The sequence below is a fragment of the Oncorhynchus kisutch genome, linkage group LG28 (assembly GCF_002021735.2).
Source record: "Oncorhynchus kisutch isolate 150728-3 linkage group LG28, Okis_V2, whole genome shotgun sequence".
In the NCBI taxonomy this organism is placed as follows: domain Eukaryota; kingdom Metazoa; phylum Chordata; class Actinopteri; order Salmoniformes; family Salmonidae; genus Oncorhynchus; species Oncorhynchus kisutch.
In genome coordinates, this window is record NC_034201.2 from 34,195,109 (window position 1) to 34,219,367 (window position 24,259).

The 24,259-nt window shown below is 38.7% G+C and overlaps 1 protein-coding gene across 2 annotated transcripts in view; it reads right to left on the bottom strand.

Annotated features, from left to right (window-relative positions):
* LOC109873112 (rab effector Noc2) overlaps nt 1–18,708 on the bottom strand; it is a 57,764-nt gene extending 39,056 nt beyond the window's left edge. The window contains exons 1-6 of one of the 2 annotated variants that reach the window (XM_031807723.1): nt 18,440–18,707; nt 12,546–12,620; nt 9,909–10,008; nt 9,284–9,427; nt 8,856–8,985; nt 4,459–4,545 (exon numbers count right to left, since the gene is read on the bottom strand). In XM_031807723.1, the coding sequence (XP_031663583.1) occupies nt 4,459–4,545; nt 8,856–8,985; nt 9,284–9,427; nt 9,909–9,985 (438 nt within the window). In that variant the 5' untranslated portion in view covers nt 9,986–10,008; nt 12,546–12,620; nt 18,440–18,707. Of the gene's footprint in view, nt 1–4,458; nt 4,546–8,855; nt 8,986–9,283; nt 9,428–9,908; nt 10,009–12,545; nt 12,621–18,439 lie in introns of both variants that reach the window. The other variant, XM_031807724.1, reaches the window with a different exon arrangement.
* Between the last annotated feature and the right edge of the window lie 5,551 nt (nt 18,709–24,259).

A 24,259-nucleotide genomic window follows, 5' to 3' on the forward strand; every position in this document is an offset into this window, starting at 1 on the left:
TGGGAAAAATGGCTGTGTGTTTTTTTGGATTTGGTGGTGATCTAACATAAATATATGTTGTGTTTTCGCTGTGAAACATTTTAAAAATCGGACACGATGGGTAGATTAAGATGTTTATCTTTCATTTGCTGTATTGGACTTGTCAATGTGTGAAAGTTAAATATTTCCCAAAAATATTTTTGAATATCCCGCGCTGCCTTTTCAGCAGAATGTTGGGGGGGCGCTAGCGGAACCCCTAGCCATAAGAAGTTTTAACTCCCAGGTATGTGAATTGATCCTGGACAATCCTAAACTGAAAGCTTATAAAATAACACTTTAAAGCAGCCAGCTTTACAGGAAAAAGCGCACTCTTGCCTAGATTCAGCTTGTACCCTGAGATAGATCCAAGCTTTTGATGAATATATAAGTCATGTGGTAATGAGGTATCAGGGTTTATTTAATTTTGTATTTTCTTCCATATGGAAGAGCAGGACATACCTGGCCTTGAATCAATTTCTAGGAATAAGGTGATTTCAGAAGAAAATGTGTAAACATTCCTAAAAACATAATTCCACTTTGACATTATAGGGTATTAGGTATCAATGTATTCTATTTTACATTCAGGCTGTAACAACAAAATGTGGAAAAAGTCAAGGGGTGTAAATCCTTTATTAAGACACTATAATTGATCTTGTATCAAAATCCAGTAGCCTAAGCAGAATCCAGTAGCCCCTTCCTGCAGTCAAATGATCAAAGTGTTTGTTCATAGCACAACAGGAGAAAGCGGGAGCAGGTAAGTCCAGCTGTGTTTTGAAAGGGGTCACATTTTATATTTATATTCCAACTGATCCCAAAGGTGTTCGATGGGGTTGAGGTCAGGGCTCTGTGCAGGCCAGTCAAGTTCTTCCATACCAATCTCGACAAAAATTTCTGTATGGACCTCGCTTTGTGCACGGGGGCATTGTTATGCTGAAACAGAAAAGGGCCTTCCCCAATCTGTTGCCACAAAGTTGAAAGCACAGAATTGTCTATAATGTAATTGTATGCTGTAGCATTAAGTTGGCACTATGCAATGGGGCAGGTAGCGTTCTCCTGGCATCCGCCCAACCCAGATTCATCCATCGGACTGCCTGGCATTGCACATGGTGATCTTAGGTTTGTTTGCGGCTGCTCGACCATGGAAAACCATTTTATGAAGTTCCCGAAGGACAGTTATTGTGCTGACATTGCTTCCAAAGGCAGTTTGTAACTCAGTAGTGAGTGTTGCAACCAATGACAGACTATTTTTAAGAGCTATGCACTTCAGCCCTCGACGGTCCCATTCACGGCTCCTAGACGTTTCCACTTCTCAATAAAAGCACTTACAGTTGACCGGGGCAGCTCTAGCAGGGCAGTAATTTGACGTACTGACTTGTTAGAAAGGTGCCACGTTGAAAGTCAGGAGCTCTGCCCCTGAACAGGCAGTTAACCCACTGTTCCTAGGCGGTCATTGAAAATAAGAATTTGTTCTTAACTGACTTGCCTAGTTAAATAAAGGTAAAATAAAATAAAATAAATGGTATAGTGTAGCTTGTGAAAGTGAAATGCTTACAATGAAAAACACGTTATTTTATGCAAAAATGTTGCATGGGCCTCATATTTCTAATGTATATCATAGAAAGAATGAAGCCAGCTAAATGTCCTAATGTTTTGCTTAAAGTTAATCTTGCATTTTACCAGAGAAAAGTAGACTGGTTACACTGAGAAAGGTACCAGAGAAAAGTAACTACACATCAGTCAGAGCGCTGTCTGCTGATAGAATGCCCCTTCATCAATTCTCATCCAGTAGAGAAGAGCAAATGAAGCACAAAATTAACCCCCCCCCCCCCCCTCCCCCGTGAACTAAACCAGTAATACGGTAAATCCCGAGATGAGAGAAGACCGGTATGACCATATAAACATCTGGATACCGCTCAACCCTAATCTGAACACTAATCTGTGGCGAAGTGAGAGGGAGAGAAAGAGAGGAGAGTTAACTAAATAGAACTGAGGGAAAGGAAACTAAACTCAGGAGGGGCGCCTCCACAGAGGCATGTCATACCAAGCCCGAATCTGACTGAAGACAGCCATTTTGAGTAAGCACCGGCACCATCTAAGGACGGTCGATAAGGTGCCCTGTCAAACACTACCTTTCAAACGGTGACTATCTGCGGGAGCAGATTCACAGCAGAGGGGAATGACAAATGAAGATTGCCTTTCGAGGCACAGTGTGTGGTTAAAACATTTGGCAATGAAAACGATTTGAACATAAACGTCTTTACGGTACAGCGCCCTCTCTCAATCCTCAATTCTGCAGAGCCGTGGAATTATTCATAAGCTTCTGTGATCTCTCTGCTAAAACTAACCCCATCCTCATTCTCCCTCCACCTCCCCTATTAAAGTCAGGGATGCCTGGTGATCCATATGTCAACATGGAGGAAATGAAACTTGAACAAAGGCGGCCTACCTAAAACCAAGGTCTGTGCTGTACGGTAATAATACATCTAGGTCGTCAATTCACAGGCTCTAAGCAGCTTTTGGGGGCATTACCGTGATATGGCTTTCCATAAGGGGAAAGTTGCAAATTACTTGAATAATCTGGATATAGGCCTACATATGGTAATATTACGTGGTTCAGAGAAATGCCCCCACACATGGAACAGGCCAACCAATAAACTCCTTGAGGGAGGCCAATGAAAATAGTCCTATAGTATAGTGAATGAATATAGTCCATTGACTGCTGTTATTGTAATTTCCAAAATGGTGTTCGGCTTGAATGACAACCAACAGTACAGATGAAATAATGCACATCCGTTTTGTCTATGGCCAGGTATCAAGATCCTGAACCAAGATTGATATACGAATGGAGGAGAAAATGACAGGAGTAAATTGCAGAACACTTTTGAAAGGCATACCTTGAAGGGTCATACAATGCTCCATGTCGTTACTGCAGTGCTGGCACATCCCTCGAAAAAAAAACGGGCATCGCAAACACTTTATTCGCTCTTTTATCAGCATTAAAAAGGTACATTTCTATAATTGAATAGATGAAAGATGAATCCCCCAAACAGGCTTGTGCATTGTAAACAACACTGTGGTGAGATGCCCATCCAGATCCTGCCAGCCCTGCTGATGACCAATGGGTGCCAAAATCAAGCCCTGAGAGAAACCTTATCCCTGGAGAAGCCAACCTGCAGCACTCTGTCTGAAGTCTGTCAGCTAGCTACAGCCCTGTGGGACCACAGACAGATACTACAATCAACAAAAATATAAACACAACATGTAAAGTGTTGGTACCATGTTTCAAGAGCTGAAATAAATGATCTCAGAAATGTTCTATATGCACACAAAAAATGATTTATCACATTTAGTGCATAAAAGTGTTTACATCCCTGTCAGTAAGCATTTCTCCTTTGGCAAGATAATCTAGCCACCTGGCAGGTGTAGCATATCAAGAAGCTAATTAAAGAGCATGATCATTACTGAGGTGCACCTTGTGCTGGGGACAATAAAAGGCCACTCTAAAATGTGCGGTTTTGTCACACAACACAATGCCACAGATGTCAGTTTTGAGGGATAGTGCAATTGACTGCACCAATGTCCACCAGAGCTGTTGCCAGATAATTTAATGTTAATTTCTCTTCCATAAACAGTCTCCAACGTTGTTTTAGAGACGTGTGGGTGAGCAGGTTGCTGATGACAACATTGTGAACAGAGTGCCCTGTGGTGGCGGTGGGGTTATGGTATGGGCAGGCATAAACTACGGACAATGAACACAAATGCATTTTATCGATGGCAATTTCAATGCACAAAAATACTGTGACGAGATCCTGAGGCCCATTGTGAGGCCATTTTTTTAAGGTATCTATGACCAATATATGCATATCTGTATTCCCAGTCATGTGAAATACATAGATTAGGGCCTAATTCATTTATTTCAATTGATTGATTACCTCATACGAACTGTAGCTCAGTAAAATCTATGAAATTGTAGCATGATGGATTTATATTTTTGTTACACAGGTGGCTGCTGAGGGGAGAACGACTCATAATAGCTGTAACGGCGCAAATGGAATGGCATCAAACACCTGGAAACCATGTATTTGATGTATTTTATAACATTCCACTAATTCCGCTCCAGTCAATACCAGGAGCCCGTTCTCCCCAATTAAGGTGCAACCAACCTCCTGTGGTAAACATTGTCTCTGGATGCTGCTGTTGCTAAGATACTTCCATTAAATTATACTGTTTTGCTTTGGCATTTCCATTGCACTTTTCTCAAACTGAAAGTGTTCACTGAATGGGCTTACTTCCTTATAAATATATAGGACTCACCACAATGGAAAGCATCCATCTGGTATATAATGTGAATAGTAATTTTAAGAATAATCCAAAATATGTTTTCTTGTAGTTGCCAGTTCAACTGCAGATAGGCTATCCAATTGTAGGGATGCACGTTACCTCTCTGTGTTCACTGCAGATCTTGCACAGCCACTGAGTTCTCTTCTGACTGCTCTGGGGCTCTATGCCACACTTGGTGCACACTTTCTGTAAGAGAGAGAGAGAGAGAATAACTTTTTTTTAAAGAAGACCGGATTTTTAATTGACCATGAGTGGGGTACTGAGTAACATGGACAAAACACAAAAAGGTCATACAATACTTTTATATGTATTATATACTTTAAGTTATAAAAAGTTATAGAAATACTTAGCTATAAAGTTGTTGCACTTTGCTGCTGTCTTTTGTAACAGTACAAAAAGCACATGATCATTTTACAGTTTGGCTTGAATTACTATACAAAATGCAATGTTCCATATTGAAAATGAAAACAGTGCCAAGTGAAAATCTTTTAGTAAGTCCAACAACTTTGTACTTCATAAAATTGGAGCGTGTCTGATAATATATATCCTGCAATAATGAAATTAATGTCAATAAATATAAAGCTTTAGAAAGGACACTTTTTTTATTGAACGAAACAGAATAAAAATCACTGATATTCAATTATAGTGTACCATCAATAGTTATCAGAGTGTTGGAAATTTGCTGAGCCATCACAGCCAAGTTTGTGACATTGAAAAGTTCACAGAAAAGTCACTGTGACACATCATGTATTTCCATGATGTGAAGTCAAGTCATTGCACAACTCAACAAAACACTGCTCAACCTCCTCCCACCACAAATAAAGGGGGTGAGTCATTTGAACATGCAGACTTATGCGGAATTTCAAATGGGCTCTAGCCCCTACACACTAGGAACTTCTGAAGACAGCTTCCTTCTGCATTCTGAATGGCTGGCTGGGTGTAGTTTTCATCATACTGCATCAATCTATCCAGTCCTCTCAGATCTACAGCAGTGGCCTGGGAGTAAAGGGCTAAGGGATCGACTTGGAACTGAGCATTAATACAATCATCAGAAACATATTTGTAAACATTGAAAGTGCGTGGGAGACGGAGAGAAACAAAATGGTGCAGTTTGAGGCCATGTGGCAGAGAGTGATATGGGCGCTGGAGATGTGAGCAGGTGGGTCTGGGCAGGGATGATGTTGTGAATGTTTGTATGTTCTCGTTTGTATGTGTATGTTTTGCATTGCTAAAAATTGAAAAAAATCCATTATCTAGAGAACAGCAAAGATCTTCAGTGTGTTCACCTAGCGTAGCCTTTGACAAAGCGAGAGCTTGGTTGGATGCAGCAGTGTAAAAAACATCCAATTACATTACCTGAAGAATCAATTTGGAAGCAGGGTTGATTATGATGTTGAAAAGCAAGCATTTCACTACACCAGCAATAACATCTGCTAAATATGTGTATATGACCAATACAATTTCACTTGATAAAATCACAGGAAGGAAGCTTTAATCAAGCCTAATGCAAGGGAGGAGAGACCTTGGCTGAAGTGCTCATGATTGTCTTTTCTGAAGTAACTCAGTATTTTTAGAGAGTGAGAGAGAAATAGAATATCTGGGTCTCCACCTCCTAAGATCAAACATTTTCGGTCAACTGCCGAACTGCTACTAAAATAGTAGTTTACTCTAACAGAATGTTAATATAAATGGAATGTTATGCCAGAAAGCTGGCCATCGCACGTAAGATTTGCTTCTGGGTTCCAGGATAACTGGCTCAAAGATGCCTGACTATAGCCATCTCATCTGTACTCTAGCTACAGAGCATAGTCTGATGGATGTGTACACCTGTTGGTTTTCACACCGAGAGCAGGTCTTCTTCTGAAGACTTCAGTCACCTAGTGACCAATACATTTGTCTACCTTCCAATTACATACTAACAAATCTGGGCTGTGTTTAGACTGGGGGGATTTATTGACAAGACTATAAAAGTTCAACAAGTAGTATATATATGCATGCCTCCACACCTGTCCCTCCCAGTTAGAATGGTGAAGATCCACATATCCATTTCCTATGAGACTGTAAACACAGCCTCCTCTATGTTCCTCTTCCAGGGCTTTGCTGCCCTCTCCTGTGCCTTAAGTTTACTACCGGCCTTTTCCTTCCTACTATCTTCAAACTGACCTCTCCACATTTGCTCTCATGTCGTCGAGCGATACATAAAACAGTCTAGCATAGACCACTTAAGGAGTTTGCATAACATCATGAGTACACCATTGAACATATCATGCAACATCAACTAATTTACAGTATTTGTACATTTTTTACAGGGAAATTAGTAGGAGAATGAGTATATTCAGAAATATTTGCCCATTTGATATGTTATTTCACATAGATTATCATAAAACACTCCCGCTTTCATGCTTTACGTAAGCAATTTAGGCAGTCACATCTGAGGTCTTTGCTGCAACCCTATGGTGAAAAGTGATTACTACAAGCTGGCTATCCAGTCAAGTCCATGCTTTGGAACAGTGAATTGAACTGCCATTCACTATAATTAAACAATATTCCCAAATGATGAGTTATTTTTTTATTTATCCGTTATTTAACCAGGTATGTTGACTGAGAACACGTTCTCATTTGCAGCAACGACCTGAGGAATAGTTACAGGGGAGAGGAGGGGGATGAATGAACCAATTGTAAACTGGGGATTATTAGGTGACAGTGATGGTTTGAGGGTCAGATTGGGAATTTAGCCAGGACACCGGGGTTAACACCCCTACTCTTACGATAAGTGCCAAGGGATCTTTAATGACCTCAGAGAGTTAGGACACCCGTTTAACGTCCCATCCGAAAGACGGCACCCTACACAGGGAAATGTCCCCAATCACTGCCCTGGGGCATTGGGATATTTTTTTAGACCAGAGGAAAGAGTGCCTCCTACTGGCCCTCCAACACCACTTCCAGCAGCATATGGTCTCCCATCCAGGGACTGACCAGAACCAACCCTATACATTCTGTTTACGTCTAATAGGCCTGTGCCTTGCTTGGCGAGAGTTATTACGTTATTGACATGACAGAGCTCTTGTAAGTATCTGTTTGAGATGAGAGCCATTATAGGCACTATTGAACAGCAGAATGAACCCCCTCTTATCTGGTTTATACAGTCGTATACCACTTATTACATTTCCTCTCAGAGACCCACATAATCTATTTCCCTTTGGTTGTTTCATTTCCTCCCTTCTGATCTCATTATGTCCCAGTGCCATTGGCCTCTAGCACATGGAGCAGAGGAGTTGGAGAGAACACTCGGAAAACGCTATGACCGATCTAGATAAAGCTACTGCTCATAGGAGAAGTTCAATGGGTTTCATGGCCAATACTGCAATTGTAATGATTCACGGTTAAAAAGAGTAGTGAACGCATCTCATCATCAAGCCTTCAGTTGAATCAGATGTGTTAATTATCAACATCATCGATAAATACAAAAGCATATTTTTTGACGCAGTTACTTTCCATTATCGACAGGGCTCTAGACTAACTTTTTCCAGTGTCATCAATAAGTAAGACAAGAAAGAAGTTGGCTATTTCATCTAACTTATTCAGGGAATGCATGATTGACATTTTAATTTGTAACATTTCAAAATAGGATTCAGAATGATCAGTCATTTTTGGCTCCTTAGAGATGAATTTGCCCCCATCTTTTTTTTATGGATATTGACCTAGGCTATATGCTACATAATTCACCACCCGAGGAAGTGGGAACTCAAAACACATTAGCTAGATAACACATTTTAAATAGGATATTGTTGCTAGATAGCCATGTAATTGATCTAACAGTAAATGTAAAGTGGCAATCTGCAGTTCAAACAAAAACAAAGTGAGGGATGGGGCTGGAGAAATGTAACCCGTCAAATTCATAGATAGATGGTCAGTCATTGCACCCATAGCTCTATGATATCAAAAGTATAGTTTCAACTGTGTTTTGAGGCTATGATAGTGTTTGATTACAATTACCTAGTTTAAAAACAATGGAGTAAATCAATATTTTATTTGGGGTTCTGATGGGGTACAAAAGTTGAACTAAGCTCATAAAGGCATTTATAACTTTTGATTTTTGTCTAACATTGGGTATATCTCATTAATTTAATCGTAGATTGAACCTTTAAAGTCCTACAAAAACGTTCCATTGGTAGGCTACTTGATGTATTCACCCCAAATCGCGAGCTCCTCTTCGTTCTACCAGTGCATCATCTCAATTGCATACTCTGGTTGTAAACTAGTGCCATTGCCTAATCACAAAAATTACAGATGTAAGCAAAAATTGCTTGGGTAAGTGGAAGGCAATATTGGTATTGGTAATTTATTTTCCCTGCTCTATCCCCTACAGTACTTTCAAATGCTGGGAAGAGTTACGGATTAAGAGATTTGGATGAAAACCAAAGATACTGCAACCCTTCAGGTCTGTTTGGGCCTCTGCTATAGTAGAACAGAAGAGTAGGTGTGGTGACCTTTACCTTGCAGCAGTCCTGACAGAAGACGGAGGGGGTTCCAAGGAGGCCCAGGACCTCCCCACACAGCAGGCACTGGGACCGGCCGTTTCCCAGCACACTTTTCCTCATGTTGTCCAGACGCTCCACCAGCCTCCTGGACACACACACACACACACACACACACACACACACACACACACACACACACACACACACACACACACACACACACACACACACACACACACACACACACACACACACACACACACACGCGCGCGCGCACACACACACACACACACACACACACACACACACACAGACACACACCCACAGACTAAAGTTGGCTATGGACTGCAACTGACAGCTTAAGGATAGTCATTCCAGATAAACTACCAGAAATAGCAGTACCAACCGCATGTGTGGTGTGTGTGTGCACGCGTGCGTCCTACCCGATGCGGAGCTGTTCAATCTGTTCCAGTTCCTCAGCCCTGCGGATGACACTAAGGATGTTCTCCATCTCCTGCTGCTCCAGCATCTGGCTCTTCCTCTGTCGATCTGTACAGAAGGTGTGGACAGACCAGCCTGTCTGCAGCCTGGGACACAGACACACATGTTGCTTTACGAAGTTCATCAATTTTCATGTTTATTCTTTCGTGTCATTACATGTGGCAGTGCAGGCCAAAGTGAAACATGTTACGTGACTAACACAGGCTTATGCATGCACGTATGCACGCCCTACAGAAATATCTATCCTGTTAGCAAAAACATCTCCTTATATGACTGCACTGAACACACAAACTAGTACACATGCAAAATGTTGTATCAAATACAAAAATATACATTGCAGTGTAAGATCAAATGGTCACAAAGGTTTTCTAAAACAGAACTGCCATGCTATCAAAAACAAGTTTCAACGAAACACACACTCAGTTCTACAACAAAAACTATACCATGTGATGAAAATAATGATGGGCACAGGAATACTTTACATAACCATTACATCTTCCCCAGGTGACACGGCAAAAACATTCACATACTTAGTGAGATGGTAGAGATTTTGGAGTGCGTACTCACTTGGCTCGAAGGGCCAGCTGCCGGTCGTTGGGACAGACCCACTGATCGTTCCCTGTCCCAAACATGGCCTCCGTCATCTTTTGAGGGCTGATGACAAAGGCTGCAAAAACACACTCAGACACTCAGTCCTATTAAATGAAAGGCTACACACCATCTGGGAAAATCACTTCAAATATATATTGACCCAGCACTGTAATACCCCCTCTAATTGAGTTTAGTTGTATATACTTGTGGCTTTTGTACAAAGATCGCAATAGGAAAGAAGTTTGTATGACATTATCAAAATATGTTGATAAGTGAATGAGTACTGCTAGGGAAGAAAAGTGAAAACCAAATCAACAACATGATAAAAACGGAACTACAGATAATAAACTGACCAATCAGTAAGCAAAGAAGATGGAGGGTCATGTCCATGAAGAGAGGGACATAAAAGTGTGCCTATGTCTCGGCTCTGTAGGGCAGCTAACACGAGACCAGAAGTCAGTTCTGGGTGGATCTTCACAGTGTAGGCAGAAATACAACAGTCTCTGTTGCCAGTGACAACTTCAATAATGCTTCCTGCCTTAGGCAAAGATCATCGTGATGGTCCCGCCATCTCCATTTGTCTGCCAAGCAATACATCCATTGCTTCAGTTGTTTGTGTAATATATTCATCAACAGATGTGTGTGTGAAATGGTCCACTCGCGTGAGCCAACAACAACAAGTTATTGTCCACAAATGTTATTTTTCATTTTCTTCTTTACTCTTGGATTGTACTAACACGAGCTATTAGTAGAACATCAATGTCCAGTAAATGGGTAGCTCCTGGATAAACCCATTACTGATTGTCATTTCAAATGGAAAAGGATGAAAGAAGGCCCTCGTATCCAAACAAACAGATGACATTCTTGTTGGGAGTGTATTGATATGTGTATCTTAGAGGGCAATGCAAAGGTAAAAGCATTTGTCTCTGTGAAGTAAAGCAAAGGCAGCTATTTATCACAGGCCCAAACAATGAGTCACCCAGTTCTCTGGTATGTGGGCACACATACAAACAACCATTACAGCTGATTGCACCCTGCTGGAAAATGGTTTGCTTTACTGAGTACTGTTACCAGACTATCAATAAGGAATTATAAGCACTGTGGGAAACATCTGACTACTTCGCTCATAGGGGAGGACAGCACATGCACACACACAACATTTATTCACATTGTGTAACCTAATTTTATCATGTCAATATCCAAGTCACTGTCCTCATTTCTAAGTGTTGTTGGGACACAGCAAGGGTCTGAGTGCCCCACTCTCATTTGCTCGAAGAGGGGTTTACTATTTAAATCATGCATTCTTTGATTCTGCTCCCCCTTTCGCTCCCCCACTAGCAAACCCACTACTGTAGATGCAGAGCCCCTTGTGTAAAGAGTAATGCTCCCCTTCTCTAACCACATGTAGGCCTACTCCTCTCCCACTGGAGACCGGGGTTCAATCACTGCACCAACCCTTCAAGCTATTTTCCCCAATTGGCTGTATCCCTCTGGCATTTAAAATTGGTCTCAAAGTGAAAATACTTATGATTTTTTTTTTTAAGTTTAAATTCCATTTAAAAACAATACTGATAACCTGTAGAATGCGATGGACTTTATAAGGTGATTTGGGCATGAGCTAAACATCTGCAGAGACGTTTACAGCAAACGTAATCTCCACAAAATGTCCTTTTTGGATTCAATCTGTTGGATTGAATCCAATGCCGGCCTCAGGCTACATCTCAGTAGGCAAAAATAGAAACCTCACCTTGCTTTTTCTCTTTCATTACCACTAATCGTAAAAGACAGGGACACAGATATCATATAGGCTTCTGTTAATTGACCAGGACAGAAGTCACTTTAGACAATTTAAATATATATTTTATGAACATGTATTATTTTTTTACTCTTTCCCTCACTAACACTTACAACCTCCCTACCACAATTATTCTCTGGCTATAAACCTAAAACGCCATGTCACAGAGATGCCACCGTGTTCTTGTTAATGGCTGAGCAATTACATCTATTTACCTTTCCAACCCACCTAATGGCCTTTGTTCAACACTAGTGCTCTGGCCTCAGCCCCGGCTGACTGCATTAAGTACGGCTAGAGCACAACAAACAAAAACAGCAGAATTCATTAGGACACAAACACGTTTACAGGCTTCAGATTGAATTTGCCAAATCAGTGAGATGGAACTCTACATCAAGTTTCATAGTGCTCACAAACTTCCCTATTTGGCCCTGTAACATGTACATAAACCATTTAAGAAGAAAATAGAGTATTGTCAGCTTGTTACATCAGGTAATTCAATTATGTATGTGCGTACAAAGAGATATGCTCAATTTATAACACACTGCCTTGTGATATACTTCAAAGTGCACTTTTTTTCCAACAAATTGGCTATGAAACAGAGCAACATTAAAGCAGTCATCATCGGCTCTTATCTGGCAGTAATAACTGACTGATTTCCAGCACACGTCTAAACCTTATCAAACAGTTTTTCCATTACATAAACTACAGGGATCTATCTAGCTCTGGGGCAATCGCTCTCTGCACCTTTTCAAGGGGAAAGCCTGCCTTGGCATAAAGCTGTTGGCAAACAGTCAAAAGAAGGGAGAGAAACTGTTTACCTGTAAAATTTCCCCCCTTCCTTTGACGAGCGAGAGCTATGAGAGCCAGTTATATCTCTTTGCTGCGGGCTAGGCCTGTGAACAAAAGGCGAGAGCGGGGAAAGAAGGAAACAGTGAAGTCAGGCGTTTAGGTCTCAGTCTTAGTTCACAGCCTGCCTGCCTGCCTTGTCTGACAGGCTGGTCACATGACAGGAGAACAATTGCCCACAGAAACATCCTGTTCCTTCCAGATGAATGCACTGTAAGTCACTCTGACTTATGAGAGTGTCTGTTAAATGACTAATGTAAATGTAAAACAGACTACTGTGATTGACTAGGATAACAAAAGCAGTGGCATGGCTCTCTACCCAACGCAAGCACACAGGAAAAGGCTAACATGGTTACCATTGACATGCTTTTACCAACAATTCTGAGAGTCTCCTTTATCTTATTTGGGGAGAGCCCTTTGTGCATAATGCAAGTCATTGAAATTAAATGTGGCAGTGTTGCTTTCAATTGCTGTAACTCGTCTGTTGTTTTAATGTGTATGCCCTGGCTGATTGAGGTTGAATGTGAACTCTAACTGAGGACCCAGTCCTCTGTGATTCCATATACAAAGTATATGTAGGCATTATTCTCAAAATCTATTTAAACTGAATAAATACATTTGTTTATGTGGCCCATTCAAAACATTTTTAGCATATAGAACAGCATGAAGCAATTGCCATAAAAATCTTACCAGGTGGGATATAAAAAGTGATACAAATGTGACCCCTCCCCCCTCCCCAAATGAAAGTGCCTACTTGCCTAGAGTTCGTGTGTAGCACAGGTTTAACAGTCATGCCTCTGATATATTGCTAATCTACCTGCTTGTTTTCAGGTGACTTTAGAGTGGCACATTTCTAGTGACAACAACTTTACTTATACAGTATGTCCCTACACAGGATCCTACACAGGATTCAGTGTCTCTTGTGGTTTCTCTTGTGTTAATTTAGGCGGAAGGTAGCCTAGCAGTTTGGGCGTTGGGCCAGTAACCGAAAGGTCGTTGGTTTGAATATCTGAGCAGACAAGGTGAAGAATCTGTCGATGTGCCCTTGAGCAAAGCACTTAACCCTAATTTTGCTCCAGGGGTGCTGTTCTACTATGGCTGAACCTGTAAAACAACACATTTCACTGCATCTATCTGGTATGTGACAATACAAAATACATCTAATTAGGTCTTTGATGCATTTTCTGTGCTGTAAATTTTTATTTCAAATTACAAAGTTTTGACATGTTGTGTTCAAATCTTCAGTCAGCTGTTTCATTAATGTAAGGAACGTCAGGCCAAGGTGAATGTTTGTATGCATTTAGTTATTATGCATATAGTATGTGCCATGAATTGTAGCTCACAGATAACATTTCTTTAGTTTGAAATACTATGAAGAGGTCATTTCTCTACCAAGGTAAAGTTGGTTTTATATTCACACATTCAACAGACATCCTTATGTCATTACATCACTGCGAAAGGGTTTTCTAATGATCAATGACATTCATCAGACATTCGCCAAAAGTCATTTACAAATGTAAAAATCAATAACTCAAAACTGTTTGTCACAGAAACATCAAACAAGGTGTGATTTATTCTATAAATGTCTAGTATACTTTTACAACCTTTGCTTTGAGTAAACATTCCAGTTCTGATTTCATAGAAATACATAACATCTATAAAATGCCATTTAAAGCTATATAAATCAGTAACGTTTTCACTGATTATGACAGAAAAATCAAACTAGGTATGATTTATTCTATGAATGTCAAGCATACTTTTACAAACTTTTGTTTTGAGTAAACATTCCAGTTTTGATATTATAGAAATACATAAAATCTATAAAATGCCATTGAAAGCTGCATAAATCATCAATTAATTCACCATTTGTCACAGAATCATCAAACTAGATATGATTTATTATACAAATGTCTAGAATACTTTTAAAACCTTTGTTGTGAATACAAATGCCAGTTTTGATTTTATAGAAATACATCAAATCTATAAAACATCAAACAGACTTTGAGACTGGTGTTTTGCGGGTACTAATGAATGAAGCTGCCAGTTGAGGACTTTTCTCAAACTAGACACTCAAATGTACTTGTCCTCTTGCTCAGTTGTGCACCAGGGCCTCCCACTCCTCTTTCTATTCTGTTTAGAGACAGTTTGCTCTGTTCTGTGAAGGAAGTAGTACACTATGTTGTACGAGATCTTCAGTTTATTTGCAATTTCACCCATGTAATAGCCGTAATGTCTCAGAACAAGAATAGATTGAAGAGTTTAAGAAGAAAGTCCTTTGTTCTGGTCATTTTGAGCCTGTAATCGAACCCAGAAATTTTGTTGCTCCAGATACTCAACTAGTCTAAAGAAGGACAGTTTTATTGCTTCTTTAATCAGAGCAAGATTTAATCAGAACAGTTTTCAGCTGTGCTAAAATCATTACGAAAGGGTTTTCTAATGATCAATTAGCCTTTTAAAATGATAAACTTGGATTAGCTAACACAACGTCCCATTGGAACACAGGAGTGATGGTTGCTGATAATGGACCTCTGTACACCTAGGTAGATATTCAATAGAAAAATCAGCCGTGTCCAGCTACAAAAGTCATTTACAACATTAACAATATTTACACTGTATTTCTGATCAGTTTGATGTTATTTTAATAGACAAAAAATTTGCTTTTCTTTCAAAAACAAGGACATTTCTAAGTGACCCCTAACTTTTGAACGGTAGTGTATATCATGGTTAACTCTTATATGACTGAAGATGCAGAATTGTATGCCAGGCACTTTCTAATAGTGTATAACAGACTCATTGGAACTTTGACCACACATCCTCTAGATGGACTAGATGCCCTCTGTTAAATCAAACTGGATTTTTTCCTTAAAACAAAGTTGTAAAGATATGCTAGACATTTCTAGAATAAATAACACCTTGATTAATGTTTCTGTGACAAAAAATAAATTCGTTATTGATTTATACAGTTAAAAATGGCATTTGATAGATTTTTCAAAACTGGAATTTTTACTCAAAACAAAGGTTGTAAAAGTATGCTAGACATTTATAGAATAAATCATACATAGTTTGATGTTTTTTGTGACAAACTGTGCCTTAGTTATTGATTTACACAGCTTTAAACTTGAATTCTGTAGATTTTATGTATTTCTACAAAATCAAAATTGGAATTCTTCCTCAAAACAAATGTTGTAAAAGTATGCTAGACATTTATAGAAAATATCTTACCTAGATTGATGATTCTGTCATAATCAGTGAAAACGTTATTGATATATATATATATATATATATATATATATATATATATATACAGTTGAAGTAAGAAGTTTACATACACTAAGTTTGGAGTCATTAAAACTTGTTTTTCAACCACTCCACAAATTTCTTATTAACAAACTGTAGTTTGTCCTGTAGCCCATCCCAGCCTTGAGCAGGTCTACAATTTCACCCCTGATGTCCTTACACAGCTCTCTGGTCTTGGCCATTGTGGAGAGGTTGTAGTCTGTTTGATCGAGTGTGTGGACGGGTGTCTTTTATACAGGTAACGAGTTCAAACCGGTGCAGTTAATACAGGTAATGAGTGGAGAACAGGAGGGCTTCTTAAAGAAAAACTAACAGGTCTGTGAGAGCCGGAATTCTTACTGGTTGGTAGGTGATCAAATACTTATGTCATGCAATAAAATGCAAATGATTACTTAAAAATCATACAATGTGATTTTCTGGATTTTTGTTTTAGATTCCGTCTCTCACAGTTGAAGTGTACCTATGATTAAAAAAAATACAGACCTCTACATGCTTTGTAAGTAGGAACACCTGCAAAATCGGCAGTGTATCAAATACTTGTTCTCCCCACTGCATATCCACAGTAAACCGAGTCCTATATTGACATAACCTGAAAGGCCGCTCAGAAAGGAAGAAGCCACTACTCCAAATCCGCCATAAAAAAAGCCTGACTACGCTTTGCAACTGCACATGAGGACAAAGATCGTACATTTTGGAGAAATGTCCTCTGGTCTGATGAAACCATAATGGCCATAATGACCATCGTTATGTTTGCAGGAAAAAGGGGAGGCTTGCAAGCCAAAGAACACCATTCCAACCGGGAAGCATTGGGGTGGCAGCATCATGTTGTGGGGGTGCTTTGCTTCAGGTGGGACTGGTGCACTTCACAAAATAGATGGCATCATGAGGCTGGAAAATATGTGGATATAATGAAGCAACATCTCAAGATATCAGTCAGGAAGTTAAAGCTTGGTTGCAAATGGGTCTTCCAAATGGACAATGACCCCAAGCATACATCCAAAGTTGTGGCAAAATGGCTTAAGGACAACAAAGTCAATGTATTGGAGTGGCCATCACAAAGCCCTGACCTCAATCCTATAGAACGTTTCTGGGCAGAACTGAAAAAGCGTGTGTGAGCAAGGAGGCCTACATACCTGACTCAGTTACACCAGCTATGTCAGGAGGAATGGGACAAAATTCATCCAACTTATTGTGGGAAACTTGTGGAAGGCTACCCAAAATGTTTGACCCAAGTTAAATAATTTAAAGGCAATGCTACCAAATACTAATTGAGTGTATGTAAACTTCTGACCCACTGCTAATGTAATGAAAAAAAGAAAAGCTGAAATAAATCACTCTACTTCACATTCTTAAAATAAATTGGTGATCCTAAATGACCTAAGACAGGGATTTTTTTACTAGGATTAAATGTCAGGAATTGTGAAAAACTGAGTTTAAATGTATTTGGCTAAGGTGTTTTAATATATATATATTGAATTTAATATATATATATATATATATATATATATATATTAAATTCAATTTGATAAATGTTGTGGTATTTCTATGAAATCAGAACTGGAATGTTTACTCAAAGCAAAGGTTGTATAAGTATACTAGACATTTATAGAATAAATCACACATTGTTTGATGTTTCTGTGACAAACAGTGAATTCATTATTGGTTTATACAGTTTAAAATGGCATTTGATAGATTTTATGTATTTCTATCAAGTCAAAACTGGAATTATTTTTTACTCAAAACAAAGGTTGTAAAAGTATGCTAGACATTTATAGAATAAATCATACATAGTTTGATGTTTCTGTGACAAACGGGGAATTAGTTTTTGATTTATACTTCTTTAAATTGCATCTTATAGATTTGATGTATTTCTATAAAATCAAAACTGGCATTTGTATTCACAAGAAAGGTTTTAAAACTATGTTAGACATTTATAGAATAAATAATATCTAGTTTGATGATTGTGTCATAATCAGTGAAAATGTTATTGATATATATATTTTTTAATGCCATTCTATAGACGTTAGTGTATTTCTATCAAATCAGAACTGCAATGTTTACTCAAAGCAAAGGTTGTAAAAGTACACTAGAAAACATTTATAGAATAAATCCTGCCTAGTTTAATGTTTCTGTGACAAACGGTGAATTAGTTATTGATTTATACTTCTTTAAATGGCATCTTATAGATTTTATGTATTTGTTTCAAATCAAAACTGGAATGTTTACTAAAAACAAAAGGTTGTAAAAGTATGCTAGACATTTATAGAATAAATCATACCTAGTTTGATGTTTCTGTAACAAATGTTGAATTAGTTATTGATTTATACCGCTTTAAATGGCATTTTATAGATTTTCTGTATTTCTATAAAATCAAAACTGGAATTTGTATTCACAACAAAGGTTGTAAAAGTATGCTTGACGTTTATAGAATAAATCATATCTAGTTTGATGAATCTGGGACAAATGGTGAATTAGTTATTGATTTTGTCTGTTGAATGTGTGATACATGTTTGTTGAATGTCCAAATGTGTGAATATAAAACCAATTTTACCTCGGTCATTTCTCTTACCTGTGTGTGTCCGGAGATGGAGGTCAATAGTGGATCCGGGCAGGTTTTCCCTCTCTCTGCTCCAGCTGTTCCTGGAACTTGACACAAAAACACCTGTCTGGTACAATGAAAACACATCCAATTCAGGGAAGCTTTGGAGTGGACTTCTGTGCTGTTTCCTCCTGTCAATTTATTAGAAGGGATATGGGATTGACCATTTCTAGTGTCACAGGGAGCAAACGACAGCCATGTAATGGTCTAATGTTCCATTTGCTTCCCAATGTGTCGTTAGCTTGGCACAGTGGACAAGTGGTTCAGGTTATCTGGTGGCGGCTGCTCCACCCACCCACCCACCCACCCACCAGAGAAAGTCATTAGCCCACGTGTGCTCTGCTCTCCACCGTAAGCAGCAGCCTCACTCTGGGCTTATGGAAATGGGAGAGAGAGGATTGTATGGCAAGTGTTCTAGTTCAGTGTTCGACCAGTGTTCTGTGGCATAATAGACATATTTAAATTTTGCATTATAAAACCATTGCTGTCTCATCATAATTGTATATAATGCAAATATTGTATTTAGTGTCCACAAATATATTAAATACATTGTTGAATGATAAATGTACATGTTAATTTCATAATACTCATACTTTGAGGCATTAAATACAATCATTGCATTATACACAATTATGATGACCGTATGCTTTACAATCAATTCGAGACAAATAGGATAAAGGTGTGATGACCATTCAGGATTGAAACAGCTAAAAACTAAAGCTAATCATGCATAGGTCAGCTTCATTATACGGGACCAATGAGCATGCCCCTCAAAAGTCTCGAAGCAACTAAAGGGCAAGCATCTCCAATGACAACAGAGCACATCTGTTACACACTCTCACTCACTCACCTCTCTGGAAAAACATTGGCCAAGTCAGTTGCATTATGTCTTTACATCTACAGTAACCATTTCAGATCAGAGGGGTAGGTAGGTTTACTGTGGATCTGTTTCAGAAGGCATGATGTCTGGAGGGTGGGCTTACTGTGGATCGGTTTCAGCAGACATTATAAATGTACGCCTACCACACGTGCTACCTGGAAATGTAGCAATATAGCATATCCATTAAATGTTGTTTACTAAATAACGCACAGTCAAAAGATTTACACTGGATGTAGTGATCATAAAATAGTGGCTATATCTATGAGAACCAAGGTTCCAAAAGATGGGCCTAAAATATTGTATAAGAGATCATAGAAAGGTTTTTGCTGTGACCCTTATGTGGATGATTCCAATTATTGATACACATGCACCTGTTAAGAAACTGACTGTTAGAACTGTTAAGGCTCCATGGATTGATGAAGAATTGAACAACTATATGAAAAAGACGTGGCTAATAAGAAAGAGACATGGCTAATAAGAAAAAGACGTGGCTAATAAGAAAAAGACGTGGCTAATAAGAAAGAGACATGGCTAATAAGCCTGGCTGCACATCTAACTGGCTGACTTATTGCAAAATGAGAAATTATGTGACTAGCAACTGTATTATGAAGCCAAGATCAATGACATAATGAATTATGGAAAAAAATGTTGGTGTACTTTAAATTAAATTTGGACAGAAAGACAAATTCAACTGCATCTTTCATCAAATCAGATGGCTTATTCATCACAAAACCATTTGATGTTGTCAATTATTTGAATGATTACTTTATTGGCAAAGTGGCAAACCTAAGCAGGAAATACCAACAATAAACAGTGAACAATCATATATAATACATTAAAAAAACAAATAATGAAAGAAAAGCATTGTAAGTTTGAATTTTGTAAAGTGTGGGACAGGTAAAAAATAATTGTTATCAATCAATAATGACAAACCTCCTGGCATTGCCAACTTAGATGGAAGGCTGCTGAGGATGGTAGCTGACTATATGGCCACTCCTATCTGTCATATCTATATCTTTGTCCTCAGGCCTGAAGGGAAGCCAAAGTCATTCCACTACCCAAGAGTGGTAAAGTGGCCTTTACTGGTTCTAACAGCAGACCAATTGGCTTGCTGCCAGCTCTTATCAAACTGTTAGAAAAAATTGTGACCAAATACAATGATATTTTCTCTGTAAACAAATTGACAACAGACTTTCAGCAAGCTTATAGAGAAGGGCACTAAACATGTGATGCACTGACACAAATGACTGATGATTGGTTGAAAGAAATCGGTAAGAAGATTGTGGGAGCTGTACTGTTAGATTTCAGCGCAGTCTATAATATTATTATTATTATTATTGACCATAACCTTTTGTTGAGAAAAGTATGTTTTATGGCTTTTTAACCTCTGTAATATCATGGATTCAACGCTATCTAATACAACTCAGAGGGTTTTATTTAATGTTAGCTTCTCTAATGTCAAACATGTAGGGTGTGGTGTACAGCAGGGTAGTTCTCTAGGCCCTCTATTTTTTTTAAAATATATTTTTACCAACTTATTTTTATTTTACTAGGCAAGTCAGGCAAATGTCTAGGCAAATGTCCTCTAGTCTGATGAAACAAAAATAGAACTGTTTGGCCATAATGACCATTGTTATGTTTGGAGGAAAAAGGGGGAGGCTTGCAGGCCGAAGAACAACATCCCAACCATGAAGCACGGGGCGGCAGCATCATGTTGTGGGGATGCTTTGCTGCAGGAGGGACTGGTGCACTTCACAAAATAGATGGCATCATGAGGCATGACTCAGTTACACCATTTCTGTCTGAAGGGTGAATTTTGGCTCATTCCAACTTATTTTGGGAAGCTTGTGGAAGGCTACCTGAAACATTTTGACCCAAGTTAAAGAATTTAAAGGCAATGCTACCAAATACTAATTGAGTGTATGTAAACATCTGACCCACCGGGAATGTGATGAAAGAAATAAAAGCTTAAATAAATCTTTCTCTCTACTATTATTAACATTTCACATTCTTAAGATAAAGTGGTGATCCTAACTGACCTATGACAGGGAATTTTTACTAGGATTAAATGTCAGGAATTGTGAAAAACTGAGTTTAAATGTATTTGGCCAAGGTGTATGTCAACTTCCGACTTCAACTGTAAATACTATGCATGCCAGTCTCTCTTTGCTAAGAGTTGTGGAGAGACTGACTGCATCACTTATTTTTGTAAGAAATGCGTTGAAAATTCCAAATTGTTTGCATAGTCAACTTAAACACAGCTCTGCCACACACACACTTATCCCACCATAGTCCCCAAATACAGAACAAATAAGTGTACAGTATTATATAGAGCCATTATTGCATGGTACTCCCATCTCATACTGCTAAAATGAACAGCAAACCTGGTATAAAAAAAACAGAAAGCAACACCTCATGGCACAACACATCTCCCCTATTTGACCTAGATATTGTGTGTATGTATCTGTGTGTGTGTGTGCTGTGTAGGCTGTGTGTGCCGTTTTTAAATGCATGTAGTTTTGTCCTTGAGCTGTCTATTAATGTTCTGTATTATTTCATGTTTCATGTTTACAACAGCTAATGGAGATCCTAATAAAATACCAAGAACACCAACAGTGCGAATGAGGACAATTTCTTTAGCCTTTTGGGATAGAATAACTTTCCATGTAGGCCTAAAAAACGTTTTCCGAGTGCTAGGCTACACCATTCATGAACATTTGTAAACAAACTGAATTAATCATGAACGATTATTCAAGATTTTAAAAAAATGACTCACCAATATATCATATTAGAGTCAAATTAACTAATTTTAAATGTTAGGTAACATCATTGAAATTAAAATGTCTATTATGTAAACTAGCAAAACCAAAAGTAATCTACCATGCGGGCAAGAGAAGAAAGGCAATTGAAGGAAAGCGTGATTGATTGAATCAACCTACATCAGCAACGCATATCATCTTCTGAGGCCAAAATAGTCTCATCTGCGATACAAAATTGAAAGTCAAAATGTTCAACAATTCCTTGTCTGGGCATTTATAGGTATTTGGATTAGCAAATGTCAAATATATTCAATGCTATCATCAAAATAATTCTGAAAAAAATTCTCTAAATCAGATATCAGGTGTTTTAGTGCTACTGTTGGATCAAGTCTGTAAATTCCATCAGGATCACCTAGCTGCCTAAACCAATTTTGTCACAAATGTAGAGACCACAGTATAGATAATATTGTAGCAAAATCAGGGAGAAGGGCCCAAAAATCCATTGAGTTAAGGTTATTATGTTACTTACTTCCTTCAGTAAGTCCTTCACGTGTACATGCCTCTCCTGATGGCCACCATTGCGCCATTCCACTTCTGACACCAATGTAGCGAACGGAGGGAGCGGAAAGCCACCATCCGAAACCCAGATCTCATTTAAGTGGTCTCAAAATCAAGACATCTAGTCTCCTTCTCTGGAAAGGGATACTAGGGCTTTGTTCTGTGTTTATGTAGCCTTCACACCTGGCCTGATGGAGAGATATGCTTAGATGTTTCCTTGACTTCCCTCCCCCCTATCTGTGAAAGGGCCCAAAAATCCATCTGAAGGTTAAGGGCCTCTGGCAGCCAGGGAATCCATTATTGACAACAAATAGAATTAGCAACACAGATGGCCAGGCTCAAAGTGCCCCATGTAATTTATTTTCCCCTTCGGCCATTTTAAAACTCCTAGCTTTGCTATTAAGGATAATCTCCCATTTCCTTCTCAAACTCTTGTAGTCCAGATACCAGAAAAATCAAGCAATTTGTGGTAGAAAATGTAATTACTATACTTAAAACAACTTGGTGTAGTTTATTGTAAGTCTTATCATTACCTACAACTTGTTGAATGATATCCAATGTAGCCAAGGTGGGGTTAGATTCTAGCCATAAAACAGGGGCCTGTTTAGCAGGGTGCAATACCCTTAATGTTGAATATAGAAATTGTGTATAGAACTGATATTATCCACTTTTCTGCATTAGTTCTATCTAAACATTCTGTAGCGTCGCACCCTCTTGAATAAGTCCCAGATGTGCCACAGTCCTTCACCAGGGTCATAAAAAGACAGGTTGCGTGCCATGGTCACCAAGTATGAATTGAATTTGACAGTAGAACATATCCATCAGTAGTCTAACTTTGATTTTATTCAGCAAAGCATATGCCTATTTTACGAACAGTACAGAAACAGAGGGATTGTCAATCATCATACAAACGGAGCAGCGGTTGTTAACATTTCAATCATGCAACAAGACAAGTGAAAGAATTGCAATGGCATCATACTTGTGTTTTGAGTTGGAGAAAACCATCCACAAATACAATTACTGAGCCACACGAAAGAGGGGGAGATCAATATGATCTGAACAACAGCCCAGGAGGCTTTCTGTCTTCTGTCAATTTCCGTTTAATAAGATAGACGTCACCATCACTGCCATTTCAGTGCCAGGAACAAAATGATTCTTTCTTCACAGAAACGCAGGTTGCAAACTGGAATGGAACCAGCCATTTCTAATGCATGGTTTTCAGTAGTTTCTATAAGTTACCTACATTGAAAAAGTAAACAAACATGAGTTGAGGGCCCATGGATAAAAAAATAAAAAAGTGAGAGAAGGCTTCAAAGACAGGATGATGATGGTGATGAATGTTTTGTAGGACAAAATATGTAATGACTGAAGCAAATGTCAATCTATGTGAATATCAAAACAAAGTCAGACATGCCAAATTTTGTGTTTAAACCATTTGTCATGGTTGAAAATAAAACTGAATGTTATTTACCCTATTACATAGATAGCGTCAGTTTAAGATGGCATATATGGTCAGTTAACTGTATGCTAATGCTAAGGTGGAGAGACAGAACATGTTGGGATAGAGAGGAGAAATGTGAACGTGAACACAAA